Here is a 23,597-nt window from a genome sequence, read left to right as displayed (position 1 = left end):
GCCCGCTGTGCATCCCTCGCGGAGCGTGCCGCCCCCCTCTCCCTCTGTGCATCCCTCGCGGAGCGTGCCGTCCCCCTCTCCCTCTGTGCATCCCTCACTGACCGTGCCGTCCCCCTCTCCCTCTGTGCATCTCTCGTGGAGCGTGCCGTCCCCCTCTCCCTCTCTATATCTCTCTCTCTCTCATGCGCACACATGCCCTCTAGCAATGCAGTGAAGAATGGTTCGTTAGTGTCCAACCCAATGGTGACCCAGTGAGAAAAGTGAGTCCCTGGAGGGGAGAGAAAGTGACACCCCGGGGGTGGAGGGAGTGGGAGCGAGCAGAATCCTGGAGCCATCTTGGCAAAGCACACACCCGGTCCTGGCGCCCGCAGGCCTACAGACCCCCTGGCATTAGTCCCTCCCACAAGTTGCGGTACAAGGTTTTGCTCGGCAAGTAAACCCCGAACGCTAGGTCTAGGAGGGCAAAGATAGGAAGGAACGAGAAGGCCCAGCAGAAAAGACTGAATTTGCAGATTTCCGTATTGCCTAGACGAGGAATACATTTTAACACTTCAACTTTTTAAATGTTGAAGAAGTACTCGGGGACTCAGTAAAAGAAGGGCATCAATAATCCACACACTAATTAACTTCCCGAGTCCTCCAAGTCCCCTGCCGCTGCTCCTGTCTGGAGAGGGGCCGAAGCCTGGTGTGCGCCTCGCGAGCGGCGTTGGGGACGAGCGTCCGCGCCCTGGCCGGCCTGCGCCCCGCCACTCGGGTCGAACGTGTGACTCCCTCTGGCGAATCCGAGTGACTCACATTGCTGCATTTGTCCCTGTCTGTCCCTCCCCTCTTCTGAAGACTGACTTTTGAGCAAGACATCGAGCACGGCAGCACAGACGGCCTGGGAGACTGTCACAGTAAGTGTCCGGCCCTCATCTTCGGGTAGACGTGCCTCCCGTGGTGGCCTCAGCTGAGTCTCTGCGGGGACTGAGCGCAGCTGGCACTGCAGCACGCAGGCACTGCCAAGGCACTGCAGCGCCAGCTAGAGGAGGCGTGTGCTTTAAATACGCATGCGGTCGCCAGTGTCAGCCGTGAGGGCCGGCACCTCGGCTCGCCAACGCTGTGGCACAGGTCCATCCCAGAGCTCACCAGGTAGCGCCAAGCAGTGCTTCCCTCGCCAAGTGACGCTGTCCTTGTTTTCTGGAGTGTGCTCCGAACACTGTGATTTTTACACAAATAGTACAAAGCTCGAACTTGTCCTCTGGCTTTTTAGTTGGGTAGGGTTTTCTTCTTGAACGTAAAGACTTAACGAAAAGGTTTTTCTAAAAATTAAATTTATGTCTATTGCCATTTGTAATAGAGAAATACTTCTAAAATAACCATAAGTACAGAGTGGTTCAAAATAGCCTTTCTAAAGGAACTAACCTACTATGTTGATCTCAGAGTTTGGTATAAAATGGCAGCATTTTAGGGAAGAACCTTATATAAAAGATCATGGTCAAAATTCTGCCCAGTTATCCTGCATCCTACCAATACCAACACTCTCCTGAATATGTTTTATTAATCTAATTTTAAAAATAATACCAGGGGAACCAGCAGTTAGCATAATGGCTATGTCGCTGGACTCCCACGTAGTCAACCACGGTTCGCGTCCCGGACCCGGTGGCTTAAAACTCACGCCTGGCGCGTGTGCGTACGTGCCCAAGATCCTGAGAGGAGAATGGAGGAGAAGGGATTGCGGCGTGACCATCCCCCCTGGGGGGTGATTTCTCGCTTTCTGTCTCTACATCTCTCTCTGTCTTTCGGGCAAGCACACACACCCTATAGCAAAAAAAAAACTCTCAAAAAAAAAAAAAACAAAAACAAAAAATAATAATAATAATACCAGGACCAGCAGATGGCACAATGGCTATGTTGTCAGACTCCCATGTAGTCGACCGTGGTTAGAGTCCTGGACCTGGTGGCTTAAACTCATGCCAGGCATGTATGCGTGCGTGCCCAAGATCCTGAGAGGAGAGTGGAGGAGAAGGGATTGCAGCATAGCCATCACTCTGGGGGGTGATTTCTCGCTTTCTGTCTCTCTGTCTGTCTCTGTCTTTCTGGCAAACACAGGGCGCCTATAGCAAAAACCTCTTAAAAATAAATAAATAAAAGTAAAGGGACCAGCAGTTAGCATAATGGCTATGTCACTGGACTCCCATGTAGTTGACCGCGGTTCTAGTTCTGCACCTGGTGGCTTAAACTCACGCCTGGCATGTGTGCGTGCGTGCTCAAGATCCTGAGAGGAGAATGGAGGAGAAGGGATTGTGGTGTGGTCATCCCCCCGGGGGGGGTGATTTTTTGCTTTCTGTCTCTGTCTGTCTTTCCGGTGAGCACACGTGCCCTATAGGAAAAAAAACCTCTACTAAATAAATAAATAAATAAATAAACAGACATCATTGGGACCAGCAGGTGGCGTAGTGGTTAAGGCGCTGGACACTCCCACATGGCTGACCATGGTTTGAGTTTCAGACCTGGTGGTTTGCTTTCTCACTCTCCTCTTCTCTGTGTGTGTATCTCTGTCAAATTAAAAATGAAGGAATGAATAAATAACATTGAGTAAATAATCCTTAAAGAAGATACCACCCTCTTGGAAAATATGTTTACTTTGTGGTGTTGTAAATGCTGAATTTCCAGAAGCCGTATTCACTACATTACTTCTGATATTTGGCTCTTTAAAGAAAATCACGAATATAACTAAATCTTGGAGTCTTGAGTACTGAAATTTTAGACTCCTAAGTGTCATTCAGTTTTCAACCTTTTGTAGAGACCAAATATAGCCAATTAAAAGGAGGTATCCCCAAATTACTTGCCTATTTTTTTAACAAATACTGTGTATTTATTTATAATGTCTTCACATGTTATCAGTTTAAAAATTAGCACAGGAGACTGTTGTCACCCTGAAGTCCGTGTCACGTGGTGTACACACGCGTCCACGCCAGCGACACGGGCTCAGCTTACATCCGCTGGCTTCTTCACCCCAGCGCCTCACAACTCCATTTTCAGGGGAATAGTTCTGGGATGTGGGTGTGCGCTTGTGTGTTCACAACCACTTAGTTTGCTGACTTTAGGGGACCATTTTCATTACATTTTAATGATCTTTTATTTTTTGTAGAATAATAGAGATGTAGACTTAGGTTGCATTGGGAAGTATTGGGTGGTTGGAAAAAGTCATGACACTTTTTTTTTAAGAATTATTTATTTAATTTATTATTCATTCATTGATTTTAATGTGACCAGAGAGAGACACAGAGAGAGAGAAAGAGAGAGAGGGAAAGTGAGAAAGCATGCATCCAGGTCTAAGACTCGAACCGTGGTCTGCCATGTGGGAGTACCCAGTGCCGTAACCACCGCACTACTGGCTGGTCCCCCATGACACATTTTTACGTAGAAGAGAGTATGTCATGACTTTTCCGACGACCCGATGTATGGGAAAGTGAGAAGAGGGCTGTTACTGCCTCTAGAGCTTGTGCTGCACCAGGAGGCTGGCCCCGTGGCCTGGGCCTGGCTCAGGTGGGGCAGCATGACGAAGCCTCTGTCTAGCCTAGGGAAGGCCCTCAAGTCTCAGCCTTTTTATTTCCAGAGTGAGCTCGGCAGTCAAGTCCTCAGAGCGGCCTTCACACTCTCTGGTGTGCCCTCTGACCTTTAACCCACTCCGGCTGGTAGCCAGCAAGAAGGCTGCTTGCCTTCCCTATGGCTTTTCCTCTCCCCGAGCTCCTACAAGAGCTTGTCCGACTCCTGTTAGACACACCTGCTCACCAGAGTGGTCTGGGCGTCTGGCTCACTTGATGCACGATGACTTACAGGATTGTGAGGGGAAAATGAGGAACCACAGGAGTCAGCATTCGAGGCTGAGCCACGGACGCGGTAAACCTGTGATCTGACCAAGACACACAGCACACACACCTGTACATCAGTACATGTAGCCTGATACCTGTGTGGCTTTGTTTTCTGTTTTAATTGCCAAACTAGAGCCCCCATCAGTCCACGCATTGGGAAACTGGACAGTGCTGGACAGCATGGCTGTGAGGATGAGACCTCCAGAGCAGGGCTCTCGCTAAGTGTCCTCCAGACATTTATTGTACCCACGTGCATGTCCCGCTGTATGAAGGAGGGCTCCAGACCCCATGATCCAGCGCCCATCGCCTCCACTAACTCCTGCTTTCTCTTTGCCTCTTGGCAAGAGCAGCAACTGAGGAAATTCACTTGGTGGAAGAGATAGGGGCGTGTGAAAGCATCGTGGGCTATGAGGAGGAATTAGAAAAGCACTAATTAGGATCGGGGACCACATGTTGGCACGGTTAGGTCTTAGCTCATTCCCGCTGACCCTGCCAGGCTCTCTAATCAGTGTCAAGTAGGAAGTAACCTTCTCCTCCCTTTTGTCTTTCAGATTCCTTCGTGGCACTGAATGGTAAGGACAATATTACTCATCATTTTATATCAGTGGAGATCTATCTGAGAAATCCTATTTTACTAATCCTCTTGAGTACTTTCAAACCTTGGGTTTCTTTTCAATTAATTTTTTATCCTCGTTATTATTTTTTTATAGACATTTCAACTCCTCTACCAGATCATGAAATGTCTTACAACACAGTGTATGGTCAGTTTCTGGAGTTTTTTTTATTTTTTTTAATTCTTCAACTCACTCACCCTGTGATAGTTTATAGTTTTCATTCCTAAACATCATGGACTAGATTCTTTGTTATTTCAGGGCCCCAATTCACTAAAATTATTTATAGATTTCGCTATGCTTCAAGAACCACTCTGCCTACCTCGGACAATTGATGTGGGAGATTTAGTCCTAAATTTTTAATCCATGTAACATGAAATATGGCAACCTTAGGGAATTTGGTGAATACGTGTAATGAGTTCTTGAGGGAGAAGAAATGGCTTTTGGACAGAAATAAATCCAAGATAAAAGAACAGTTCTTACACCTGATAGGCTATAGCACCTCAGCTGATAGAAAATACCATCCCCCAAAATGGCTCTCGGGGAGCCTGCTGCAGGGGAAATGGGCCCATGCAGAGTGCGGACACCGGGTTCTTGGGCAAAGTTCCAGTGTTGCATAATATTAGCAACTGAAATTCAAGATCGCAGAGAGTATGAATATTTAGGCGTATGTTCAGTGAGATCCCTTGAGAACATACAAGGAGGAATGATGCAGTGGAAATGATGAACAAGCAGGGCTGATCCTGTTGCTCTTGCTCTGAAGTATGCATACACCAAGTTCAACGGAGCTGTGACGCCCAGGAACAGTGCTCCGAGCCGCAGCGTAGGAGAAGTTGGGATGTAGCTGTTCATTGGTGTTTCCCAGCGTCCTCCCAAATACTTATGAAACTCGTGGTGTGTTTTTAGAAATATAACATGAAAAGCATTCGCACGGTGGCAATTCCGAGCTTCTGCTTGACAGTGGAGACTACAAGTTTCATAGGTGCACGGCCGGTTTGTAGTTTGTGTGTTTAAGATACGTAACAAAGTAACAGTCGCAGGATTGGCATTAAATATATTGGGCTGTCGGAAAAGTCATGATGTATTTTTTCTATGCACAAATGCTTCACGACTTTTCTGACAACCCAATAGGTGTAGCTAAGAAAAGAGGGAGAACAGAAAGAAAAAGAAAGGAAAAGAAAGCAACATGCATTTAAGAGCCAAATAAATTGTTCGGGATGGCCACAAGTGTGTTTAATAGCTCTGTACACTCACTCCCCGTGTCTAATTAGCATGAATAAAAAGCCTTTTTGAAAGTCTTCAAGACTGTCTCATAGATTGTAGTTGTTCAAATACGGAAAATGGTGCCCGGCCTCTCCGTTGTGAGCTGGGTCAGGGTGGTGTGCGTGAGCCCACCAAGTGCTCTACCTTTCACATTCCCTCCTGTGTTCAAATCAGAATATTGAACATGAAATTCCAGAAGGAAGACTGCTCGGGGGCACTGTCACCTGACAATGCTTACCTTCGGAGAGAAAACGCGCTTCATGCTTGCTCTTTCCAATATCATACTTTGCAGTCATTCCTGCAATTAAATAATCTTTATCAGATATTCAGAAATTCAAATCTTGAGGCAAATTGAACCAGCAACCTCCCCAGTCTTCATCAGTCATACTAAGACCAATGGTAACTCCTGGGTAATTTCTCACATCTAGGATTTAAACCACGGAGGGCTCTTTGTGAACAGAAACCACTCTCCAGGCTGGGGCTCTTGTCTTAGTTCCTTAACTAAAGGAAACGGACTTAGGAATTCTTCCATATGAACACCTTAACGGATAACACCCATGCATTCTCAGCCCCCATTCAGTGGTTTCTGTGATGAAGTGGAAGAATAGCTGGACTGCTCATGATCCTGACCATCTCAGGATAGCTGACTGATTGACCCTCAAAATAGGGCTGGCCTAGACTACTTACACAAATATAGGAGACTTTTTCCCCTAAACTGTGGCAAGAGAAGCTTATTTTGGAATTAATAGCCACAGACTAGATTGTGTTCATTCGTTCAGCAAGTGTTTGTGACACGCCCGCCGTGTGCTGGGCACCGGACTGGGTGCTGCTTTCGTAGCAGCAGAGGGCAGACCAAAGTGTTTCCATGAGTATGGGCATTCACTGGGCAGCCAGCCCCACAGTCGGGAGTGCACCCGCATCGTTGCTGATTAGGTCTGCTGCATGTCCTACACTCAGTGGCTGAAAGCAGGGATCAGCTCAGTAACCAGGCAAGCTTTCAGCCTGGCGAAAGCTCTGAGCAGCACCAGGTGCGTAAGCAAGAACCCCTTTTAGTGAATTGGGCCCTGCTTACTTTTCTTCTCTCTTCCTCTCTTGCATTGATCCTATGTCTCTTTGTATCTAATTGCCTACACTAATTGTTAATAGGTTAGAAATGTCTCTAACCATTGAAATCGCATCACATGACTTGTAGATATAGAGAAACAGTATGATGCATTAAATTGAACGTTCAAAATATGTTTATTTCTTTGCATTTTATGAGACTCAGGAGGTATAAGCTCCATTGATTAAAACGTGACCTTTGTTGTTGAACAGACGAGACCATACGATAGGTTCCAAATCTACTGCCATGTAATGCCATACCCACAAATGATGACCTATTTTTGTAGCATTATTTTGGTTATGGTCTCTTAGGGAATGCATAAAAATAATACAGTTTCTAAAATCAGATTATAAGAAGGAAGATAAGCAGTTTCTTTGTAACATGATTTTGAAGCTTGGAGAGGTCTTTTATTTCAAAGGACTGCTGCTTAGTGGTGGATTCACGTGGTGGTTCTGACAATTTTTTTGTTGTTGTTCTGACATTCTTAAGAATCAGGTATTGCTTTCCCTGTTTAATTCACCACTGGCACGTGTTCTCTGTCCTCAAGCATAAGTTTAATAGATTAGAAACCTCATGCTGGTGGGTTTTTTGGGCTTTTTTTTTTTTTTTTTTTTGGTAAGTCAAATGCACGGTTTCTCTAGATTTACATACAGAATATCAAGACGCGGTGGGTATTAAACTAACACTTCAGCAATGGGAGAAGAGGCTGATTTCTCACATTTGTGTAAAACATTTTCCTACCTAACCACCATCTGGTCCACATTAATCTCTTCCCCTAGCCATAGCTTTCCATTACCAATGAGTTTTCCATGTATCTGCAGCATATGGTCCAGGAACTCTTTCTACCGAGAATGTGTCCTGAGGCATGGATTTCCCCAGATTACCGTATTAAGAAATGTTCTCCCCAAACCGTACTTACGGCATTACCATAAAATTGCCCCTTGAACACAATTAAATCCAAAGTGCTCTAAATGCATATCAATTCAGGTAAAAGAAATTCTTGTTGGAGGTGTGGGGTTCTCCCCACAAACTATTTCTAATTGTTTGCTTCTGCTGGGTGCTAAATTCTCTCTTAGGCTGACCATATGTTTCACGAGGGCAGTCTTGAATTCAGGAGTGGAAAATAGAAACTATGTTTTGGCCCTCAGTGGAGCCAAAAGGAAGCCAAGGGAATTCTACGTGTCTGCTTCTCAGGCTGAGGTTCCCGCCTGCGTTCTCCTGTCAGTGTTGTGAGAGGAGCTATGAAACCCAGAAATGTAAAACAAAGTCTAGAATCAAGCATTTTTGCTTGATTTTAACTGAGCATGCTTTTAGCAGTTGGATATGAAGCAGACCATTTTCAACAAAGAGGGTGTTTGACACTGTGAGAAGCACGCGAGCTCTCCCAGAGCAGTCCTCTTAACTGTTCCCGAGCCTCATGGTAGCGATATGTGTGATGGGTCCATAGCAATGGCTGGAGTTTACTCGAGTAGCTTGCTACTTGCGTTTCCATGCTAAGCAGAATTTTTAGAAGCAGCTATACACGCGCACGCACATGTATCTGTAATTTTCAATATTACAGTGCCCTAGGAATCTAATTTCCAATAATTGGTGCAGAAATAAAAAGAAGGATGCATTTCCTTTCCCTGTGTAATCTGCCCTTCCGGGGGCCAGCGTTTGACTTGCATGCACGCTGATCACACCTGAGGCTAGAGCCTTTGGAGTGGCTAAGTCTTTCTTGCCCCTTTTTTTTTGGAAGTTTTTGCCAAAGGGCACATGTGCTCACCAGAGACAGAGGAAAAATAAGAAATCCCCCTGGGGGGATGGGCACGCTGCAGTCCCTTGGCTTCTATTCTCCTCCTGGGGTTTCGGACTCGCACACACATGCACCTGCACCTGGAGTGATTTACAAGCTGCTCAGTCTGGGATTCGATCCAGAGTTGACTGCAGGAGTCCAGTGCCTTAACTACCGTGCCACCTGCTGGCCCCAGTCTTTCTGCTTTCTACCAGAGGCCCGACTACACCTCTCAGTAGCTGCTGCTCTGGTGTCTTTTTATTCAGTAAAAACTGTTCAGGAGGCTGGGATAGGTCAGGTATTTTAATAAGCCAAAGACTCCACTTGGAAATCAGAGGTTATATGTTATTTTGAGCAGAGAGAACAGGTGGTAAGGCTTCTTGAAATCACGTGACGGCTCAGATCAAAGCCCCAGTCCAGTCTGTACTTGACCTTGTGGACTGATGGAGGGAGGGCTTTGAAAGTACCCACAGGGAGTGTCCAAGGTTTCTGCCGTAAGTCCCAACCTCGCCATTGTCCTGCGTTATCCTCTGGTCAGCCTTTCTGGGTCTTAGAACCCTGTCTTTTTCTAATTTGGATCATTTCCGTCAGTGAAGCCTCAAACGTACGAGCTGTAAAACTATGAAAGTAATTTTATTGGAGTAAGAGACAGAGGGCATGGCCATAATACGTAGCTGTCGGGACGCCTTTCCGAAGGCAGGTCCCTTCCAAAGCGATCACGCCCCCATGAAGAGCAATGCCTGTGAAGCTCAGCGGACGTGGAAGACGGGGACACTGCGGGACGGGCTCGCCACTGAGCCCTTGGTTGCGCGGAGGCGCATCCCGTGACATAACCTGCCCTGTCAGTGTCACACGCTGCACCCAGAGGGCACACTCTGTCTGTAGTGCGGCCACAGGCGTACCAAAGGCAGACACTGGTGTTTTCTGAGCCCCTGCTAAGTATCAGACACTTGGTGTCTAGCACACAGTGTAGACGCTTCCCACCGTGTCACGGCATCCTCCCAACACGAGAGGTAAGTGACCATCCCCACTGTGTGCACACGGACAGTGACTCTCTGAGGCCCACCAGCCCACGGTCGAGTTAGGATCTGGCCTCAGCCTCGACCCACAAGTCCAGGGGCCTTCCGCAGAGCACACCCCACTCCATCTGGCTGGCCGTCCCGCCTGCCGGCCTCCACGCGGAGGGGACGTGGGTCTCTGGGCGGCGTTCTCCCTAACCGTGTTTGTGATGAAAACAGGCCACTCCAGGTCCCTCTTGCCCAGCACCACCGCGTCAGCCTCGGCGGCTCGAGAGGGGGATGAGTCTAGGGGAGGGATGCCGGACTGGAAGGATCTGCTCGCCTCACCTGACAGCACAGACCCTTTGGGGGCAGTGTCTTCCCATAATCACCAAGACAAGAAGGGTAAGGCCTTGGAAATGCCTCTTCCTCTGGGGGAGACGGGGAAAGCGGGGAGGACTGTGTAACTGCTTCCAGCTGAGTCCAGCGGCGTGAGGGAACCTCCAGTGCGCTGTGATCAAAAGCTTCTCAAAAAAGATGGCAGCCCAATCCTTGGTGTGAGTCTCACCCAGAAATCTTCCTCGACCACGGAGAGCCACACAGAACAAACAGCACATCCCCCGAGCCCGAGCCCCTGCACTCAGGAGGCGTGGCGTGGCCCAGGGCGGGCCGCTTCCTGCGTTCCTTTCCTTTCCACTCCTGTTTCCTTCTGTGGATCTCAGACCCTCTTTCCCCACCATGACATGGCGGGACACGGGCAGCCTTGGCCAGCCAGTGCGGTCGAAGTCCAGGCGCGGTCAGCGCCCTGAGGGACAGCAGGGCCAAGGCTCTGCCAGACACGCCCCTCGGCTGTGGTGCCGTCCAGCTGGGCCCTGGTGCCCTCGGAGGACAGCAGCTAGGACGAACTGCGGTATTAATCAGGCAGGACGGCTGCGCAGTTAAAAGGAGAGGAAGCCACAGCCAGTGAGAGGGACTCTGCTGTGAGCTGCCCTAGATTCTCCTTTGCTTTGTGTGCTGAGCTCCAGCAGGAAGTGCCATCCCTCGTCTCTCCGTCCGCTGCGTCTGGTGTCACCCTCCTCCCGTGGCAGCTGCAACCAGAGGACGTTCCTCGTCCAGACGCGGTTCTGTAAGCAGAGACTGGACCGGGATGTGGCCGAGCCGTCCGCCCGATCCCATTGCTCCGTCTGTGTGTCTCCAGACCTCCACCCAAGCGGGCTTGGCAGTCCAGGCCGAGCAGCCCTGGGGCCTCTGACGGCCGTCTCTGTCGCACCCTCCCCTGGCGTCTTCTGCTCGCAGTTGCCGACTTGCCTTTCGGAGAGCGTTTCTGGGCAGACTGATGCGAAATTTCCACCCTCTTCTTGCCGGTCACCTCCTGCGAGTGCCATGTGCTCGGAGGCCCTGCGTGCCAGGCCCAGGTGTAAAGATGGAGCCTCTGTCTTGTCTGCGAGCCTGCCCCGGGCCGCTTCGCTCGTTGGCCCAGACACGTCCACTCAGTTATGTGCCCTGCCCAGGCTTCAGGAGAGGAAAGTGCGTTCTGTGTCATCAGCCTCTTTTTTAGTTTTCATTTCTTTCCTCTTTCTCCCTCTTCCTTTCTTTCCATTTCCTTCCTTTCTTTCTCTCCTTCTCTCTCTGTCCCCTTCCTTCTTCCACGCGAGAGACAGGCACCTCCCAGCAATCCCCAAGGGACCTTCACAGCATGATCCTCACGGCACCTGGGAGTCCCCAGGACAGGACCGGGGGCGTCCCCGTGTGGGCCCAGTTGTGCCGGGCCTGCTACTGACCGGGGTCAGCACTTGTCCCGTACCGGAGAACCCGGGTCGGAGGGCGTCGGGCGGCCCGTGCCAACGTGTGCCCTCGTTTGTTCTGTGTGGCTCCGGCTGGGTGCCGAGTCGTGCCTCGAGAAGAGACGGCTTGGGAGAAGTCACTGTTTCCACCGCTGTGACATTCGGAAACAGCTTTCCAGGAACGCTTGGACTGTCAGCCGGGTGTCCAGCTGTTGGTGGCAGTCGTTTTCACCGCCCCGAGGGGTGGATTTCTTCCAACCTTGACTTCTCCCCAAGGAATGGCGGTTCACGGAGTCTAATTAGCGCTCTGACAGATGGCTGTACGGTTTGGCGCTGCTCATTCTCTGGGGTCCTACCGTGCACGCTGACAAAGCTGGAAGCGGTCCACCGGCAGACAATGGTGGCAGAGGTGAACGCATGGGCGTCCGACGTGCTCCTGCTCTCGTGCTGACTCCTTGCCTTGCCCGTCAAGCCCGGCTCGGCGTGCGATGACCACGTGTTTGACGGGGCAATGCCAACGAGCTGTGTGCAGAAACTTCAAAATGATGTCGCTTGGTGTTCCTTTACCATGACTTGTGATTTCGTCTCCATTTCGCTCAGTTATTTTCCCGTGTTCTGTCAACGAGCTGTGTGCAGAAACTTCAAAATGATGTCGCTTGGTGTTCCTTTACCATGACTTGTGATTTCGTTCGCTCAGTTATTTTCCTGTGTTCTGTTTATGATTTGCGTCTCACTCCCGTCTCCCTTTGCCCGGCACCGTGTGCTATGAGTCGGTGGTGATGTTATTCTGTTGGAAAAGTCTTGTTCCTTTTCTGGCTGGCTATGGCGTCCTGTAATGAAGCACCCTGCGACCCCTCGCTTCTTGTCACCCCGACCTCGGTGCCTGGGTGACGTCACATCTGCGTGTGCGGCATCTCCCGGGGCGCCAGGCCACCGTGGGTTTCCGTGGGCCGCAGACGGGAGCTCTTCTCTGGGTCGATTGTCTCACGGGAATGTGACGTGTGCCCGGCTTCCGCAGCTCGCATACTCTGGAATCGTTGCTAAAACCCGGACTTCCCGCTGAGCGGAGACGTCGCACTGGCCACGTCTAGTGCGCTCCGATCCGATCCTGGCCCCTGAGAACAAGGCCCTGTGCCGCCTGGACGGGCGCCCGGCCTGCCCCTGCATGTCCCCGTGGGCCTGCGCTTCCAGAGTATGTTCGCTCGCCCTCCCTCCTCGCCGTCTGTGTCGTCTTGATCGAATCCCGTGCGTGTGTCCCTCACTTCCTGTCCGAGCACTGCCCTCACCTTGCAGTCTAACCCCTCCTGCTGCCATTGTTCTTAGCCTCCCCCTTTCAAACTCAGAGCCCCGAGCCCTCTGCCCCCCGTGGAATGTTCCAAGGCTCTTCCCTTCCACACCGTGAGCCGCACGTCTGAGGCTGGAGGGACACGCCGCGCTGGCAGAGCGTGGGGAGAGACCTGCGTGGCCCACCGAGGAGTGTCGTGGGAAACACGTCGCCTCGCTCCGCAGCCAGCCCTGCCCTCCGTCACCCTAGTGGCCTTGTCTCCTGTCTCTCGTCCTTGCTCCTTTTCTTTAAAGTTGCTTGGTGCCTTTCCAGCCCTGGATTCGTTAGTAAAGACACGGCCAACCCCCTGCTTATCTGGTCCCTGGATGTCTGGAGCCGGGAGAGCCAGCCTCGTCATCGCCAAGTTGATAAATTGGATGCAGCCCTGACTACTTCTCCCTGGTTTTGCCACATTCAAAAATACATATTTATTTATCCCATAACTATTGAGGTGGTAGTGGGTGGTTATAAAGGGCTCTAATTACATAGAAATAGGAGAGACAATCCAGTCTATTTTTAGATTCGGCTTATTCTCCACCACCCATCTCCCGGGCCTCCGTCCCACAGCAAAAGAAGGAAGAGCTTTGTGTGGGACCGAGCAGGACTGACAGCCCCGTGTGCGTTCTGTTCCTCGTGGGGAGTAACAGTACTTTAAAACCTGATTTCCAGCAAGACCGGAAATGAACCAGGTACGGCAGCCACAGGGCTGTGTAGCACAGACAGGGAGTGTGAGCCGGCCCCGAGCACGCAGGAGCAAATCCCGACAGAAGGGCTCCTGCTTCAGACTGCATTTCACAGCGTTCTTGTGAGCACTCAGAGACATGAGGGCCAGCAGGCTGCAGAGTAGGTAAGGCGCTGGACTCCCACGTGGCTGGCTGCGATTCAAATCCCAGACCCAGCGGCTGGAAGCTCACACAGGTCCAAGTGCACGCGCACCTGAGGTCCCGAGAGGAGAATCGAGAGAAGGGGGTGATTTCTCACTTTTTGTCCGTCTGTCTGTCTGGTGAGCGCACGTGTCCTAGAGCAAAATTCTCTCTTAAAACAAAACAAAACAAAACAACCAGATGAAGTAGAGACGTATTCCCACGTGGCTGGAAATGCCAGAACTGTGTTGTGCCCGTGTATTTCTAGTGACCAGTGTGGTGTGAGCACGGTAGTCGTTCACTCAGGAAGTCACGCTTCTTACAGTGAGGAACCCGTGAGGAAGGAGACTTTAAACACGGAAACAAACACACACGCAGGCCTTGGCCGTGCCTGCGAGCGCGGAATCGGTGTGGAAGCAGGTGTCGCGTGGGGGCCACATCCGATGCCTGCGGTCTGTGGGTGGTGCGGAGGACCTGCCCGGCCACAGCCCAGGGCTCTCGGGGGTCAGAGGGCGTCAGGTATCCCCGCTGGTCACATATTCTCAGATGCTCCGAGCTCACAGCGGCTGCCTCCACACGGAGAGAGTGGCACACCTACCTCCCTGCGGCGGGCGGCTGGGGCACCGTGGGCTCTCAGCCAGGACTCATGTGACCAAAGCTGACCTCTTCTTCTCTCTGTCTTCTGATTATGTCGGGGGAAAGTCTCTGGTGCTCTGTTGTTAACAACTCCCTAAACTTGCTACCATCCCTTTTGGACCAGGAAATGGCATAATGATTACGTCGCCGAACTCTCACATGGACGACCGTGGTTCAAGTCCTAGACCCCAAGGCTTGAAAATCACACCGTGTGGGACTAGCAGTTAGCGTAATGGCTGTGTCGCTGGACTCCCACGTAGTCGACCGCGGTTTGAATCATGGACCCGGTGGCTTAAACTCACGCTGGGCGCATGTGCGTGCGTGCCCAAGATCCCGAGAGGAGAATGGAGGAGAAGGGCTTGCGGTGTGGCCATCCTCTCTGGGGGGTGCTTTCTCTCTTTCTATCTCTCTGTCTCTGTCTGTCTGGCTAGCGTACGTGCCCTATAGCAGAAAAACCTCTCCAAAAAGAAAAAGAAAAGAAAATCACGCCGTGAGTGTGTGTCTATCTGTGTGTGTGTGTGTGTGTGTGTGTGTGTGTCTAAATCCTGAGAGGAGACTGGAGGAAAAGGGATTGCCGTGTGGCCATCCCCACTGGGGGGGTGATTTCTCCCTTTCTGTCTCTCTGTCTCTTTCTGTCTCTCCAGCGAGCACATGTGCCCTATAGCAAAAATCTCTCTTAAAAAAAAAAAAGAGAGAGAGAGAGAGAAATGCAGTTTTGTCTTGTAGCTGAATCTTATTGGAACTAATGTTTTGCTTTCAGCTCATCTAATTTAATTTAATTTTTTAGTTTTTGCTATAGGGCATGTATGCTCAACAGAAAGGGAGAGAGCACCAAGGGGGCTGATCACACCACGCCCTCTTCTCCTCCACTTTCCTCTTGGGGTTTGGGGCTTGCACGCTCATGTGCACAGCGTGATTTTCAAGCTGCCACCTCCAGGACTTGAACCTCACAATCGGCTACGTTGGGTCCAGCACCTTAATTAACCTCCATGCCACCTGCTGGCCCCAGTTAATTTTATTTTTTATGGTTACCTTCTATTCATCAAAAGTGACTTTTTTTTTTTTACTTATGATAATATAAAGTTTCCATTTGAAATACATTTTAAAGGTAATTTAAATAAGAGATTAAGTAATTGGCAGTGCAGGAAGTATTAGCGATATTAAAAATATATTAACTGAATAGCATGGTAGGTAAGAATCACTAAGACTAAAATTGTAGTATTTGAGTAGCTCTGGCCTAGAGCAATGAAGAGAGTCCAGCAGGGATTAAACTACTGAGAGGGGCCAATAGGTGCATAGTGGTTAAGGTGCTAGACTTAACTACTAAGGGGCATAACCAGCTGCAGTTCAAGTCCCGGACCCGGCAGCTTGAAAATCATGCCAGTCATGTGTGCATGAGTGCCCCAAATCCCAGAAGAAGAATCGAGAGAAGGGATTGCAGTGTGGCCATCCCCCCCAGGAGTGAGTTCCCACTTTCCTTCTCACTGTCTCTGTGTCTCTGGAGACTGCATGCACCCTCTGGGGGAAAATAAATACTGTTTAGTCATTTGGAAGAACGAGATTTAATCACCCGCGTTCCCGTCTCAGCCAGGTACTGCAGACCCAGGGACCCCTACTCCCCACCCCGACCGCTGCAGCTACGTGTACCATGGGTCTTCCGATATGTTTTTTTCACCAGTTCCTGAGCTTTGTAATTGGGATGGGAAGTTTGGCCGGTTAGGAATCTAAAAGAAGATAGTTTTAGACCATAAAGAAAGTAGCCTTTCTGGGCTTGTTAGGCTACGGAGGGTGTTTTCTTCACAGCAGCAGAGCGTGCCCTCATGCCCACTGGAGCGATTACTCCCTGCCAGGCCTGGGCACATCTGCCAGGAGCTTCTGCCTCCTCGTCCCCTTCTCTGACACCTTAGGGACCACCCGCACTCGCAGGTGTTCCCTGGCCTGGCAGCACCCTTACGCTTCCCCTCTTCTCCCTCCCAAACCTTACCTCGTCTGAGTCCCGAGCCCTCAGAGCCAGGCTTTCTTTAGGAGCGGGCGGAGAAACTCCCACGTCAGGTGTGATGACAATGGCGCCTCGCCCTGACCACCCTCAGTGCCTAAAACCCAGCAGATCCGTCTTTGCGGTCCCAGTTCTCCCAGTGGACAAGGGCATGTCTTGGCCCCTGTCATCACGTGTGGAAGCGATTTTACATACAGAGAAAATTAGTAAAGGAAGAAAAATGGCCCCTCCACTTCCCTGACTCCACCCAGGCTGAGTTTTCTTTGCCGCTTCTGCAGTAACAATACCGTGACAAACATGTTTTCTAAAGCAACTCGAGCAAAATTGGTCACTGGCCTCGTCACGCAGTCTGGGTGCCCGTAAGGGGCAGGGGTTCTAGCAGAGAGACCGACATTCGTCCCACCCCCAAAGTACCAGCCACCAGACAGACAAAGCACACATAGACCCGGGAGCCACCGACAGTCTCACGAGCGTCCCTGTCCCTGAGCGCGGCAGGCCATGCACAGCGGATCAGTGCTGGGGCTTAGACAGGGCCGACGCCCGGCTGGGCCCGGGACGGGCGCCCTCCTGGTCCTCCCTCAGGCCCAGCGTTATGGCGGTATTAAGTCACTGAACAAGGAAGGCAAGGAAAGTGAGGGTTGTGGGATTCGTATCTTACATTTTTGTGGGAATGCTGTCATGGTCAGGCTTGTTTCATTTTGTTTTGTTTGCATAGCCTAAACTTAATTTAAAAAAACAAATGAAGCCTATACTCATTTGCATAGCTTTATTAGTGTCATTGTCTTTTCTGCAAAAGGTGCATGCACTCCCCAGGGAGAGACACAGAGAGAGAGAGAGAGAGAGAGAGAGAGCAAGGGAGAGACACAGAGAGAGAGAGAGAGAGAGAGAGAAAAAGTGAGAAATTGCTCCCCCCCCCCCGGGAGGATGGCCATGCAGCCAACCCTTCTCCATTCTCCTCTTGTGATTTTGGGCATGCATGCACATGTGTCCAGTGTAATTGTCGAGCCACCAGGCCCAGGACTCAAACCATGAAGTCAACCATGTGGGATACAGCACCTTCCCCTCACCGTGAGCTGCTGGTCCCTGTAAGACAACATTTTCTTTTCTCTCTCTCTCTCTCTTTTTTTTTTTTTTTTGAGAGAGAGATTTTTGCTATGGGGCATGTGAGAGAACAGAGACAGAAAGTGATAAATCCCTCTCCACCCCCCAGGAGGGGATGACCCTGCCACAATCCTTTCTCCATTCTCCTCCTGGAATTTGGGGCATGCATGAACATGCCCCCCGGCGTGAGTTTGAAGCCCCGGGTCTGGGACTTGAACTGCAGTTGGCCACGTGGGAGCCCAGCACTTTACCCACTACACCACCTGCTGGCCTTACACAGCCATTTCTAAATGTTAGTGAAGCAGGGCAGTTTTCAAGAGACCTGTGGGGCAAGGGCTGCCTTACGGGAAACAGGCCTAGCGAGAGGGCAGGCCCTTCCTCCCTCCTGAGAGCTGGAAGTGAATGGGACCAGGGGAAGCACGCGTGTCAGCGGCGAGGGCAGAGTGCTGCGGGTGGGCGACTTGTTCCAGTCCGGTTAGAGTTCTCGATGTCTGTTTCTCAGAGTTACAGGAAAGGTCTTTTTCAAAGCTCATAAGGGATTTGGTTTATAAGCTGCTGTTGTTACTAAACAGTGAAAAATAAAATACAGTTTTTAAAATGATTTCATTAGTGGGACCAGCAGTTGGCTTAATGGCTGTGTCGCTGGACTCCCATGTAGTTGACCGCAGTTCAAGTCCCGGACCCGGTGGCTTAAACTCATGCTAGGCGCGTGTGCATGTGTGCCCAAGATCCCGAGAGGAGAATGGAGGAGAAGGGATTGCGGCATGGCCATCCTCCCTGGGGGGTGTTTTCTCGCTTTCTGTCTCTCTGTCTCTCTCTGTCTATCTGGTGAGCACATGCGCCCTATAGCAAAAAACTCTCTAAAAAAAAATGAGTTCATTAGTATTTTATTTATAAATTGTACTATGCTTGCCCCATAACACTTTCATATAATATTTATTACTCTCTACTAAATCATTGTAGTAGCTAAAAGTTTGCAAAGGGTGAGAATGTTTGTTGGAATCACTCAAAACCTTAGTGTTTGTGAGTGGAAGAAAGATCTGCTAAGGAAGATGCAGGATATCCAGTTAAATTTGAATTTCAGATGAACCTGAATAATATTTTAAATATTCAGAAAAGGGAACAGCAGGAGGCGTGGCGGTTAGGGGCTGGATCCCACGTGGCCTACCGTGGTTGGAGTCCTGGACTTGGCGACTTGAAAATCACACTAAGTGCAGGTGCGTGTGAGCCCAAAATCAAGCTGGGAGAATGGAGGAGAAGGAGTTGCAGTGTAGCCATCCCTGCGGGGGGCCGATTTCTCACTTTCCCTCTCATTGTCTCTTGCTCTCTCTGTCTTTTTCTGATAAGCACACGTACCCTGTTGCAAAAAATCTAAAAAAATAAAAAATTTTAAAAAAAAAAGTGGAACCCACAGATGGTGTAACCGTTACACCACGTGGTCGACCACATTTGTGTCCTGGACCCAGAGGCTTGAACCTCATGCCAGGTGCAAGTTCACGTGTACCCAGGACCCCTAGAGAAGGAACTGCAGCGTGGCCATCCCCCCAAGGGATGATTTCTCACTTTCTATCTCTGTCTCTCTGGCAAGCGCATGCACCCTATAACGAAAATCTCTCTCTTAAAATGATTTTTGTAGTAATTTTAATTATTATTTATCACTGGTGAACGTTGTCTATCTGAAGGTGAACTGAGTGTCCTGTGTACTTTTTGCTGCCCGGCAGTCGTGCTGAGAAAGTCCTGGTAACCTATTCCATGAGAATACGAGATCTCTACTCCAAGTTACGTTTCCCGTCAGTTCTCGGAAGTCTGGAATAAGCCTTGTCAGAGGAGTTCACGTGAAATGGTCGTTGTGAGAGAGAGCCTTAGAGTGACCCTGCAGAGTGGTCACTGAAACGTGATCGAGCGACAGAAGGTCGGCACTGGGCGCAGGCGTCCAAGCGCCACACTGAGGCGAGCACACCGCAGACGTCGGGTGGCCCGCAGACAGGCACGTGCTTAGCACTAGTGGTTCTTTTCCAGTGTTCTTCAACCTCAAGTGTCTATCAACTGTGTAATTATTTAACCTCAAGTTTTCTATTTTTTATTTAACCTCGAGTTTTCATCAATATGGATATATTTTTCCCTCTTAAGTTACAAGGCTTCCTCATTTCCCCCCAGTTTCTCATTTTTCTGGGCGATGATCTCAAAGACAAAGAACTAAAATCTAGAAAACAACGGCTTAAAACCAGGACAGTGTCCTTGGTCGCCCGGAAGGACGAGGGGCAGCCTTCCCTCCGGCCGTCCTCGTTCTTCTTGGAGATGGAGGCCCGCGAGAGGGGCGCGCTCCCAGCCTGGCGGCCCGTCCTCCCCGCCGTGGCCCTCGGGTGCCCAGGTCGGCCACGCAGTTGGCACCCTGTGCCTGCCTGGCCCGCACGGGCATTGCTCAGACCCGCACGGAACCCGCAGTGCCCGGGGCGGGAGCCGATGCCCCGCGCCCCGCACTCGTGGGGCCGCGAACAGTCTGAGGGCCCAGCCATCCCCGTCTATCTGGCCGGGGCGTGGAGCAGAAGCCGAGGGGCGGGTAGAGCGCCGAGGGCGGCCGGGGCCTGGAGACCAGGGACCGGCTGGCAAAGCCCAGAAGGAAAAGCTGGGTTTCAGGGGCAGGAGGAAGGACGAGCCAAGCTGAATAACGCATGGCCTAGACGCCAGCGGTCCTGGTGTCCTGGCGTGACGACACAGAGGCAAGACGTTAGGGCAACTGAAGTGACAAAGGAGTGGCAGGCCAGAGAGGGGCTGGGGACTCAAATGATGGTCTGGACCCATCCTGTCAGGTCAGGGGCTTGCCTTCGGGTGCAGACGGCAACGACAGGGAAATAAATGGGAAGGCGAACAGGACCGAGGGACTGGAGGAGAGAGGAGGGAGGACAGAGTTGGGCAGGTGACAGACACATAGAGGGATGACTTGCCCCTATCAGGTCACCAGTGACTACTGCAGTCACTGGGAACTGGAACCTCTCACCCTTCGGGGCCCACAGGGGCTCCGACCCTGGCTTCCCCGTCCTTCAGCGGAAATGCTGGGGTGTGTCGCCATCGGAGCAGGGTTTGAAATCAGGAGACGCTGAGAAGAGACAAGAATGTAATCCAGGCTGCCCCCACTTCCTTGTACCGTATGACAGCTCCGTCACCTGCCTGTCTGCAGCCTGACTTGGTGTGAAGACCCGGGAAATCGGTACTGTGGCAGGTCAGGCCTTGCGGTCTCCGACAGGTGACAGGGACAATTCCAATTCCTGTGTGAGTGTGTGATGGGGGAGGGCTGGGGCCGAGGGGCCTGTGCAGGAGGCTGCAGGTTTCCTTCCATAGTGCAGCATCCATGTAGATTTGATCTAATTAAAGCTGTGTCCTCTCGACAACTTGCTGAATTTATCCAAGGCCTTGATGAGATTACCGTGGAGAGGGTGGAGGGGAAACGGGTGTCAGCCACAGAGAGGCCGCCTCATCCCTGCCCGCCCGCCAGCACTGCGTGTGCTTTTCTAGAGACACTCACTAAACCTCCTTTTTCCACCTAACATCCATTTGCTCAAAAGATGAAAGACTTAAATTATGATTATGGAGACTTGAACTTTTGCTTTTAAAACAGAAACTTAAACCTCCGGGCTTTAAAAGAAATCAATTCACCTTCTAGAGAGTCTTTGCTTTTAATCCATAGCCACGTTTTTGAGCTACGTCTTTCTCGACATGACACTTTACCCCCACCCTTTCCCTCAATCTTTTTTCCTTCTCGCCCATCTTTTCTGCAAAAACACACACAATGACTAAGTTTTCTGACAGCTTAATGGAACTTTCAAGGACTGCAGGGACTAGGGTAGGCAGGATCTTATTAACGAAACATCTGGAGTACTTAAAGCCTTGCTCTCTGATTGGCTCGACTGCATGGTGTTCATCGAGGTTTCGTTCCGTCCTAACCATAAAATCATGAAGAGCCCGTGTGTGGTTGGATCATGTGCAGTAACCGGGAAATATTAGCTTTGTCTCAGAGCTTGTTTTCTGATAGCCTCGTCTCATGAAGTTGTTTGTTTCTTTCTTTTGTTTTTAAGAGCTTGTTAGAGGTTCTACTTCACAAATCTCACTTCTGCACAAACTAGTTTATACAAGGCAAAAGAGTAGAAAAGGGTAATCTCAGGAGGATGGCTTTTCCCCGTGACGTTCCCCATGAGCATGACCTCTCATACGGTAGGGCCTTTCGGGATCGTGTAGTGAGCATCGTTGCCATAGGAAGAGTGAGATGAAAATGCGTGCTCACGTTGTGATCCCAGAGAATCCGCTGTGGCAGTGACAGGCCAGCTCTGAAAGGTGTACGGGCTGCTTTCAGGGCCTGCAGGGAGCCACCGGGGCTTCACCCTATGTAAATCTCCTGGCATCTTCACCACGCATGGGAAGGCCTTGGAGTCGACTAGAGAGGTGTAGTTGGGTGTATTCAGATGCACCGGCTGCACCCTCAGTGGGATCTTAATCCGTGTCAGAAAGCCAATTACAGGCAATGTGAAGGTTTGTCAGCCTTAATTAATATTTCTTAAGCTCTCCTAAGTCTACAGCCCAGGAACTATCTTTGTACAGAGATTCATTTTTAATGGGGTAATGGGACTTTTTCCACTCCAATTATTTTTAAATATCATATTTTTCAAAGGATGCCTTCCTTCCAAACACGTATCTGCAATTACATTTCTGCTCTGAACTGTACAGAACTAATGGACGCTCATGCAGTCAACCAGACAATGCTTTATTAGGAGGGAAAATGGTGACAAGAAATTTATAGGTTGGCAAACTGCATTATGCCTAACCTTTTGGACATATTAAAGAATGTCATTTCCAGTCCTACAGCCTCTTGTTATTCATAAATAATAGACAACGCTGGACACAATCACCTGACATTTGTCCGGGTAATAAATACACTCTAAGTGCTGATGGGTCTTGCACTCTGTGATTTAAAAGCACATAGCCGAAATTTAATGTAACTTCCAAGTCTTATGTAATTCTGTGGATCTGCAGATTCAGTTCAACTCAGCAGATCTGTAAGTACGGGGCTGTGCTGAGTGTATGGTGCTAGGCGTTTTTATGATCATGAAGTAGGACCTTGATCTGAGTTACAAAACATGGGCTCGGGTCCCTCCTTTTAACCCAGGCCTGTAAAGGGAACGCTCCTTGAGTTGCCCGAGTTTTGTTGCTCTCCTCTGGTCATGGAGAGGTGGGGGGGAGATTAGGGTGTCCGCTGCGAGAATCACCCCGATGTGGCTTGATGGCTGTGAGTTAGGTTGAGGGCATTGATGCTGAGGTGAGGTTACATGCAGGCCTATAAAGGAGGCTGGGCTACTCAGTGGTAGGATCATTGAACATCCTGCTGCCTCTGTCCCTGGGACCCACTCGAGAGTGGGCTGATGTGGGACCAGCAGATGGCATAGTGGTTACCTCACTGGACTCCCACATGGCCGACTGCAGTTCGCGTTCCAGACCCCGTGGCTTCAAAATCACGCTGGGCACATGTGTGTCCATGTCCAAGATCCCAGAAGGAGAATGAAGAAGGGATTGAAGAGTGGCCATCCCCACTGGGAGACAGAAGGAGAATGAAGAAGGGATTGAAGAGTGACCATCCCCACTGGGAGATGATTTTTTCACTTTCCATCTCTCTGTCTCTCTGGCAAATGCGTGTACCTTACAGCAAAAGTCTCTTTCAAAAATATGGAAAATAGCGGGCTGACTTAACCTCAGGCATACCTGGGCTCAGAACACTAACACTGTCTAGTGGCCGTCGTGACGGGGATGGCAGGGTAGATGTATCTCTTCCTCGTGTCTCCACGTCAGGCAGGCAGAGACCACAGGCACTTCTCCAGCAGCTTTGGTGCTGGCAAGCTGAGCCGCCTGTGTTACAGGAGTGACCACACACCATTTTCGGACGTTTTCCACATTCCAATCAGATACCAGGTAGAAGTGTCAGGGATTTGATGTTTTTCCAATAAAACCACCTTTTTTTTTTTTTTTTAAATCAGAGTATGGTAGCTACAGGAAGGGATTATATATGTGACCCACTGAAGACTCCCACTGTGAACATCAGGAAGACTTCATACTTTTTTATTGTTTTATTTATTTATTTATTTATTTATTTTGGAGAGATTTTTGCTATAGGAGGCGTGTGCTCGCCAGACAGACAGAAACATAGAGACAGAAAGTAAGAAATCATCCCCCAGGGGGGATGGTCACGCCGCAATCCCTTCTCTTCCATTCTCCTCTCGGGATCTTGGGCACGCACGCACACGC

General features: G+C 50.2%; 1 protein-coding gene across 3 annotated transcripts in view; it reads left to right on the top strand.

Moving 5' to 3' along the window:
- The window catches only part of SEMA6A (semaphorin 6A), a 75,502-nt gene that overhangs the window by 37,204 nt on the left and 14,701 nt on the right, over nt 1-23,597 (top strand). Inside the window, exons 15-18 of one of the 3 annotated variants that reach the window (XM_027775665.1) lie at nt 838-896; nt 4,409-4,429; nt 4,568-4,618; nt 9,846-10,010. In XM_027775665.1, the coding sequence (XP_027631466.1) occupies nt 838-896; nt 4,409-4,429; nt 4,568-4,618; nt 9,846-10,010 (296 nt within the window). The remainder of the gene's footprint in view (nt 1-837; nt 897-4,408; nt 4,430-4,567; nt 4,619-9,845; nt 10,011-23,597) is intronic. The other 2 variants (XM_014591528.2, XM_027775666.1) reach the window with 2 other exon arrangements.

This window comes from Tupaia chinensis, unplaced genomic scaffold (assembly GCF_000334495.1).
Source record: "Tupaia chinensis unplaced genomic scaffold, TupChi_1.0 Scaffold000591_1, whole genome shotgun sequence".
Classification (NCBI taxonomy): domain Eukaryota; kingdom Metazoa; phylum Chordata; class Mammalia; order Scandentia; family Tupaiidae; genus Tupaia; species Tupaia belangeri.
This window is presented reverse-complemented; position numbering and strand designations above follow the sequence as displayed.